Here is an 8,957-nt window from a genome sequence, read left to right as displayed (position 1 = left end):
TGTCCAACGACTCTTGCTCCACTTTTGCCAGTCGAAATGGTGCACGATGCTGTGGCTTCGCATCTGGCTTCATCGTGACGTCAAACTGAACCGCTCGTTCCGGTGGCAGTTCATCCGGTAGTTCTTTCGGAAAGACGTCCTTGAACTCATCGATAAGAGTCTCGATCTCTGCTGGTCGTTGCTGTGTTTGTGCTTGGACTTCACAAACCTTGACCATCCATCCAGTCGACTCCGTCGACATCGCATTGGCTTCTACTTCTTCCTCAATCGAAGTGATTTCACTCTTGCGCCAATCGATAACTGGATTGTGCTTCGCAAACCAAGGTACACCCAGGATAGCGTCAAAGTCCTTGTCTTTCAAGTCCTACTTTGTCATTACTGTGTCCTTAAATGAGAACTTGTCGACCTTGATCGTTTTCATGACTTCTCACGTATTCGTCATACGTGACCACACGTTGTCATACGCAGCAATGCGCACTGACTTGTTGCGAATGACGTTGGTTCCCAACCCAACTCGACAAAGTGAATGCGTTGCTCCAGAATCCAACAACACTTTCACATATTTGCCATTCATTACACCCGACTTAATCATCAACGCTGGTCGCTTGGACATAAGTTCGTCTAGAGCGTACTTAATTCGGTTACTACTTAAGTCGCTGTTCTCGCTGCGTAGGTCTCGCTGGATAACCTTCTCGCTCGCCACTGCCGCTGCCGCTCGCTCCGCTTTTGACTTTCCCACTCGCCGCAGTCGCTTACTTTTTTTTTGTCGGCAGTGACTCTTCACACGCACCAAATGTCCCTTTCCCAACGGTCGACTCTGCCCCTACCGACCCTGATGCCGGATACTAAGGAGAGTACAGTCGAGGAAAAAGAAACACTTAAGCGATCGCTAACTCGACAATAGTCGCTATGAAAGGTCGCCACTGAACCTTTGCCTGAACTAGATTGAGTAACCTTACAACCTCCGAGCTATGCCCCTCGGTGTAAGTCCTTGCTGCCGAACTGAACCAGGAAGTGCTACCAAATGTAACGGTAGCGAGCTTCACAGAGTAAATTGGAAAGTGATTAGATTGTCGTCTTAAACTACTAACTACGAAAATGTATACTATACTAAACTACATGAAGTAAATGTTTTTTCTCTACGGCTTCTAATGGTGCGACAATCTTTAGCTTGTTCGACAGTCTTGCCATCATTTTCTTAACGATGCGACAAGCTGTATTCTTGGTCGGTAACCTTGCCATCATTAACGTTACAATAAAAGTGACTGTACGAGCCTTCTTCATGGCCGTTCCAACACCAAACAGCATGACGAGGACGAGGAGGATGGCACTGTCATCACCGATGTCGTATTAGAGTCTGGGGACGACGACGATGACGATGCGGCGGACGCGGTGATGCCCAAGCTAGATTTTATCAAATGCACCACGTCGACCAAGCATCAAGGTGAATGCGGTGACGCGTCGCAACCGCTGACTCATCCGATGGATGGGACGCCACTCCTGGTTCGACCGGCCATCCCACGGCATCGTCCTCAGGTGGCATGTCCTCGACTGCCAGCAGCAGCAGCAACAACAACACACGAACAGGAGGGGGACGTCGAAGCCGCAACGGGGCCAAGTCAAAATGCAACAATAACACCCCCTGGGCCCCGGCTGCCACGCGTGAACGAGCTCGAAGAGCAACCGATCGCTCACTTGGAACCCAACAGCGTCAGCATGAAGCTGACCGTGCGGGGTCGCCTCAAGAGCCAGCGCGTTTCCATCACCGACACCCCCACAGCACCATGTACTTGGTCAAGTGGAAGGAGAACTGCAGCGTCGGTGTCCAGCTGCACCAGTGCCGTCTCACCAAGCACGCGTACCCCATGGTCGTGCTCGTGTGTCGGGATCCGTGCTGCGGCACCTCCTCGTGGAAAGCAACGGCCGAGACACGGCCATGATGAGCGTCAAGACGACCGTCGCATTGGTGAAAACGTGCACCAAGACCGCTTTGCTCAAGTTTAAACAAGGCCTGGGCATATCCGTGTCCAGGGTCAGTGCCGGAAAAAGTGTTTTCACGCGTGCTTTTTGGGGGTTTTACACGTGTTATGAAAAGTGGGGGAATTACGAGTGTTTTCTCAATAACAACTTTATGGAATGGGGGGACTTGCGCGTGTAAATAATTTGAGATGCATAAGCTATTTTATCGAACAATTTTGACAGCTAATGGCGTCGCCGATCATCACACACCATCTAATCACCCTACTGTATCTCCTATTCCAGTGATTCTTCGACAGGAAAAGGACGTGTCAAAACACTAAAACCGAATGTTGGAGCTCTACGTCTGGCTGCAGCCCATCGAAGGAAGATGTCGTCGCGGCGTGGAAGGCGGTCGGTATCATCCCCGTCTTCGCCAATGGAAGAAGATCTTCATTACTTTTGGAAGATGGGAACTCTCCCTTCCACGCTGTGATGACATCTTTCGGGATGTAGGCAAGTTCGGTGACTCTATGACCATCATCGGAATGATGGGGACAGGGTTGGCCATCGACGAGAAGGACTTCCACGCATACATAATACAACATGACGTGTGTGCATGGAGCCTTAGACATGGTGCATTTGAGTTAGCAACAGTTGAAATATTGAGGGACACGACAACAAGATATGGAAATGTGCTATCAATTTGGAATCGAGTGGTGAGGTATACTAGTATGAGGAAGCTGAGGCTGCAGTGACCACTCAGAATATTATGATCGCCTCATAGTATATGTGGCTGAAATTGTAGCAATAAGCACTAACGTTACCTACATGATTTACATCCTCGACTGCCCATGTGAACACGCCCTCCAACTCCACAGTATCTCATTGCTACCTGCAGGCCAATTGTTGTTCATATTGTGTTCAGATAGGCTATCGAGGGTGTAATCTATAGATTGTGTACATCGCTACAATCGAAGCGACATATACTACTATGAGGCAATCATAATATTCCTGAGTGGTGAATGTACAGTACACTTCCTATTGGGCAGACTTTGACTAAGGAGGTCATCATAGCACTCGCCAATTCGTCGGCGGCCTTAGTGGCGCAAGCATTGGTCCAACGTGCAGCACTAGGGCCACCAACAAATGGAGCGTGAATACGTTCAGGGGTACACGCGCTGGAAGTGATCCGCTGTTTAGGGTGCTATCGTCAGCTCCATCGACAACGTTGCATACTGTACCTACGAAATCATCAATGTCAGCGTTGTTATGGACAACGGGTGGCTCAACACGAACGAAATCCACTGGGCTACCGCTGAGACACGCTCGATGGTTGCATGCGCTATGGTCCGATGGGCTCAACATGTACAGTGCAACCCGTACATGATAAGCCCATCGGACTACGGTGCGCGCACCGTAGTGGATGTCCTTGCGGTCGCCCTGTGGATCTCGTGCGAAGTAGAAGAAGTGCAAACAGAATATGGCCCGAGGGATGATGCTGATGTCCCTCACGAAGGGTTAATTGCAGTGATTTTCTTGTCACACGTGCATCTCGCGTCATGCAGTCGTCGTAGTGGAGTCCACTATTACAAGTGGACTATACTACCATGCAGGTATCATTGATGTTGTACCGGTACGTACCGGGTATTGTTCGAGGGCAGCGGGTATTGATAGTGATATTGATATTACGCTGTAAAGTTAAAATCGCTCAGTGGGTACTTAATGGCCTCGGCCGCGTACTAGCTGCGTTAGCAGCTAGCGGACTTAACTACTTGAAGAAAACCAATTTTTTGTCGGCCCCAGGGTATAAGTATGCTTAAGCCGCTGAAGGTAGTATCCTGGGTTCCGGGGGAAGTCGCGGTGGCCGGAGTGTCGGGTCGGCAGAGGGTATTGTTCTAGGGCAGTTGGAAGCAGATCTGCACCTCAGCTACGTTCTTGCTCTACCTCGACCAGTGAGTGAAATTGGACCATAATTGGTCGAGATAGAGCTGGTCGTGTCGCTGTAGTGATGGCCGCTGCATGTCGTGTAGCACGCCAGTGGTGGGGCGAGCCCATGTCTGCATGAACGAGGCTAGTCCCACCTGTGAGGGTATTACTCAGCGGTGGGACCAGCCGAAGAATTAGTGAAATTGGACCATTATTGGCTGAGACAGTGCAGGTCATGCATGTAGTGGTAGCGCGACGTGATGTCGTCGGCACGTCCGAGAGATGGCGAGTCCATGTCTGCGTGAACGTGGCTGGTTCCACCTCTGAGTACATCTCTCGGTGGTGGGACCAGCCGAAGAATGACTGGAATTGGTCCTGGATTCATCGTGATAGAGTATGTCATGCCTGTGATACTAGTGCTGCAGTATTATACACATGCATTGTCATAATAATTATGCTCCGGATCAGCACCACGACTTTCATGTTAGTCGGTCGATAAAAGCACGCACAATTACCCCAGCAAGCGTGAAAACCCCAAGCACGCGTTAACCCCCCAAAAATTGTTCAAAATACGCGACACGAGTAAATACCCCAAAAAGCAAGCGTGAAAACCCTACACCCCAACCAAGCCCCTTAGTGGGAAGGCGCTCGTCGAGGTCTTTTTCCAACTGTCCGACGACCCAACTGTGTGGAAGTGTAAGTGTGGGCAACAGCGCTCTCAAAAGTCGAGTGGGTACACGAACTTGTGTTCTCATGTTATGAAATGCCATCCTGACTGTGAATACACTTCCCAATTTCAATTTGATGCTTCTCACTGGAACTCGATGGCCGAGTTCAAGTACCTGGATTGTCGGTTCCTGCGACCCACGTCGAATATGTGCGAGCGGTTCTTCTCGTGGGCGAAGCTAGCTTTGACCGATCAATAACGCCGCAGAAATTTGACCACAAATGTTCTTGAAAGTGAATATACTGTAGTAGCTAGCTCTGGACTGTCCAAACTTGCTAAAGCTATGAACTGGTATGTACTCCGGAGTAGTTAGGAACATGTTGAATAAACGGTATTCTCATGAATTATTTGAATAGGTTATTTATTTAGCGCCGCAAAAAGAATATGTTATTTATTCGTCTACTAAAAAAAAATAGGTACTTCGTAAGTAACTCGTACTACACTGGTGGAAAAGTAAATATTGCATTCCTCAAGTTCGAAAAAATAAGTACAGAATAAATATTTCGGAACCACTGGGCGGATGCGGACCTTCTCAAAGACGGAGCCGAGCTTGGGTTGTGGAATTCGTCCTTGCACATGTGGCTAAGCTGTCGAAGCAGCATCGTCTTGCCGGCTCCATCGAGCCCCAGTACCAACTTCATGCAGCTTCAACACCTGTAATTTAGGGTTTTTGATGATTTGATTGGCTTATTGGGTTCCACATAAATTTGTTTATATGTATTTAGAGTTAAATTGGTCTTTTTCGTTGGTTAGTATAATAGTATTTGTTTTTATCGGTCCTCTTAGAATTTCATAATATCACACAATTAATAATAATCTACATCGTCTCAATCACTAATGTTTATTGTAATAACACGATATACCTACATTAATAGGAGTACTTCGAAGTATGTCGGTTGTATACGTGAGTCGGACTTTAGTATTAATAGTTTAACCAATACGCTGGGCACTCGCTATGGTGTCAAGCACCAAAGGCTGGAGCTGAAACTGGACATTTGGATTGGCGAAACCAAGAGGGAGTGGAACATGCGGAGGGAGAGCAAGCAGCCGTCGCGAGTCCATCGTCACCACCGTCGCGTCGTTGATGTCAATGGGGGCGACATCCTGCGGCGCCACCCCCACGATGCCTCCTGGGGGCTCGACAGAGTGGAGCTTGTACTGGCACGTTTCAAAGTGTGGAGAGATGTAGATGCACAAGATGTACGCGACGCCAGGGAATGTTGCCCAGAGAATGGCTTTAGGATCCAAAAGCGCCCAGCCGCGAGAGACACCGACCTCGATCTTCAAAGTGTGGAACTCATTCCAGGTGAGGTTTGCAGGACGGACTGCGCCGATATTTGGGGCCGGCCCAAAGCTCTCGTCTGGTTCAATATGTTCTAGGGCATCGACAAAAGTCGCTCCGTGTGGTTCGAGGTTCATGCCGAAGGTTCCACTTGCGGCCGCGATCGCGAAACATACTCTACGGTTCATGACTTCATGGATCCCTGAAGGTAGTTCGACGATGTAGATAGCCCCATCCCGCCACATCATAGCTCGGGATACGAGCTCCTGGTACTCTGAGTTGACGAATTGATTCCAATCGGACTTGGTCGCATCGCATACCTTGACACCGACATCCAAATGCGTCGTGAAGAGCGCCGTCTGCACGTGCGTCATGTTCATGCAGTGCAGGGCGTTGTTGATGCGGCGGACTGGAGCAGGTATCTCCGTGGCCTCGACTTCGACGCCGTACGCAACGCTCATGCTCTAGAAGAAATGGAACTGTGCAAGTGTTGTACTACATGTAATAGTAGCAATTTTTCCCTGTCGCTCCAATTTCACAAAGGTACACCGTTGCCCGTAATTAGTTCGGATTGAGAATTAGTGTTGATTCAGAATTAGTAGAGTTAAGTGGGAAGGAAATCAGTAGTAGATTCGGGGGTAAAAGGGGTTTAGGGTCTGGTTTTCTACTTTGGTATATTTAGTTGGTATATTTAGTTGAGTGATAGATCGCAGAAAAAGCAGTTAGACCCAATTTTTCATTTTACTGTGTGATGGCATTCCAGAAATTTGTGGTTGGCGCTGAGAATTTCGTGCAATATTTGGTGTTTGGGGTGTATGCAACGATGCTCAATTGTTCTGGTAGCCATAGAAAGCCATCAAGTGTAGCGTAATAACCCTTGAACATGATGTGTCTGCACGATTGACTGTTTACATCAATGCCTATTTGTGATGCAACTTTTCATGACAAATCCCACATATGGACCAGCGTTTTAACCAAATCCAATACTACCTCTGTTATGTAACTATTGCAAGCAGATGTAGTACAAATTTCAAGTGTAATTATTGAACGTATATCTAAAAAATTACAAATCATATATTATGAGTTGATCATCATTACTTATCCTGGGGATACCAAAAAATATTAGTAGAGTTAAGTGCGTCGAACTCGAACTAAGTCGTCGAACTACCAGGAATGATCCACGAAGACATGAGCTGCAATCTAGTAGTGGCAATCGCGGTCGCACTGGAACCTTCGGCATGAACCTCGAACCACGCGGAGCGACTTTTGTTGATGCCCTAGAACATATTGAACCAGACGAGAGCTTTGGGCCGGCCCGAAATATCGGCGCAGTCCGTCCTGCAAACCTCACCTGGGGTGAATTCCACACGTTGAAGATCGATGTCGGTGTCTCTCGCGGCTGGGCGCCCATTCTCTGGGCAACATTCCCTGGCGTCGCGTACATCTTGTGCATCTATATCTCTCCACACTTTGAAATGTGCCAGTACAAGCTCCACTCTGTCGAGCCCCCAGGAGGCATCGTGGGGGTGGAGCCGGAGGATGTCGCCCCCATTGAGATCAATGACGCCATGGTGGTGACGATGGACTCGCGACGGCTTCTTGCTCTCCCTTCGCATGTTCCACTCCCTCTTGGTTTCGCCAATCCAAATGTCCAGTTTCAGCTCCAGCCTTTGGTGCTTGACACCATAGCGTGTGCCCAGCGTAATGGTTAAACTATTAATATATCAGGTAATCCAATACTACCTCTGTTATGTAACTATTTCAAGCAGACATAGTAAATTACAAGTGCAATTGTTGAACGTATATCTAAAAATTACACATGATATATTATGAGTTGATCATCATTACTTATCCTGGGGATACCAAAAATATTACGTTTTTTAACATTAAAACGTTTTGGTTGAGTCTGGCTGCTGCAAAAAATGTCAGAAAACACCAGTTTTTGCTGCTTTTCTAAGAAATCGCCAAAAAATGGTTGTTTTTCTGTCTTGATACAAAATTCAGAGAATTCAATATTTCGTCAAATTTCGCGTTTTTCGTCAAAAAAATTATAAGGAGGTTCAGGGGACTTTTTTCTGAAAGTTCGCAAGACTGAGAATCGTCGAGTTCCTTTCGAATTCAGTTTGATCTAGACAGTAAAAAATAGGTGACAACCAAATTCTTTTGAACCAAATTTTCGAAATATTAATTGGGCGGAATTTGGGGTGTGATCCAGACCCACCCTTACTTTTTCTCTTCTTACCATAAGAAAATATCGTGGTGTGTTTCCCTCAAAGACATACATGACCTTTCTGTTCATTGAGTTTCAAAAGCTCAAAATTCCTATTGATGGCTGAGAATTGGTCGTTTTGCGCAATGGCACAAAAAGAGTGGTCTTACTGTTCATTGGTATTTTACGGTTGTAGTTGCATTATATACTCTTTTTGCGTGTTGATCAATCATGTTTAATAATTATAGTACTTGCTTACAGAATTCTGTCGGGCAATGACACAAAAGGCAAAGAACAACATTCTCTCGATTAAACGTTATCCCAAATTTATTTATTTCATCATATGTTTATATAAGTATTTACCCTCACACCAATATCCAGTATCCAGTACGAAAAAACTCCAATTCGTAGCATTGCGACCAATGGTATCCGTTGGGGTCTGAAATTGGGCCAATCAAACAATTCTACGTATTTACTACGCCGGAGTCATAAACCTCAACTGTTTACAGTATGGAGTGTTTGTACGAACACTGATTGGTCGGTTTCCACCAATCACAATCCAATATCCATGATACCTCTCCTTGTAGAATCCCCTCGTGTTTGAGGTGAGGTGTATTAAGGAGCTTATACAGGCAAAGCGTCTTTAAGTGTGAGGATCAACCGGGGTTGAAGGCGAGGTCGCCGTCGAGAAAATCGTATAGGGTGGCGAGATCGCGTGGGGGGAGTGGCGTGTTGTGTTTGGTAGGGGGAGACGAGAAATCCCGTGCGAGGTCTGGCGCGCGTTTGGATAAGAAGTCCGCGGCTTGATTGCCGTCTCGGAGGCGATGAACCCATGTGCAATGAAAATGTGCGGC

General features: G+C 47.2%; 3 protein-coding genes across 3 annotated transcripts; 2 read left to right on the top strand and 1 right to left on the bottom strand.

Annotated features, from left to right (window-relative positions):
- Nucleotides 1-1,204: 1,204 nt before the first annotated feature.
- On the top strand, nt 1,205-2,158 carry H257_03138 (hypothetical protein; the record flags this gene model as incomplete). Its single annotated transcript, XM_009827097.1, has 3 exons — nt 1,205-1,229; nt 1,355-1,786; nt 1,839-2,158. 3 exons carry the CDS (start codon nt 1,205-1,207, stop codon nt 2,156-2,158), a joined length of 777 nt encoding a protein of 258 aa, XP_009825399.1.
- Nucleotides 2,159-5,542: 3,384 nt separating this feature from the next.
- Nucleotides 5,543-6,355, bottom strand: H257_03137 (hypothetical protein; the record flags this gene model as incomplete). The annotated part of the gene is made up of 1 exon (XM_009827096.1): nt 5,543-6,355. The coding sequence occupies one exon, from the start codon at nt 6,353-6,355 to the stop codon at nt 5,543-5,545; it is 813 nt and encodes a 270-aa protein (XP_009825398.1).
- A 777-nt stretch (nt 6,356-7,132) lies between these two features.
- Nucleotides 7,133-7,606, top strand: H257_03136 (hypothetical protein; the record flags this gene model as incomplete). The annotated part of the gene is made up of 1 exon (XM_009827095.1): nt 7,133-7,606. The coding sequence occupies one exon, from the start codon at nt 7,133-7,135 to the stop codon at nt 7,604-7,606; it is 474 nt and encodes a 157-aa protein (XP_009825397.1).
- Nucleotides 7,607-8,957: the final 1,351 nt, after the last annotated feature.

The sequence above is a fragment of the Aphanomyces astaci genome (genome assembly GCF_000520075.1).
Source record: "Aphanomyces astaci strain APO3 unplaced genomic scaffold supercont1.5, whole genome shotgun sequence".
Lineage (NCBI taxonomy): Eukaryota > Oomycota > Saprolegniomycetes > Saprolegniales > Verrucalvaceae > Aphanomyces > Aphanomyces astaci.
This window is presented reverse-complemented; position numbering and strand designations above follow the sequence as displayed.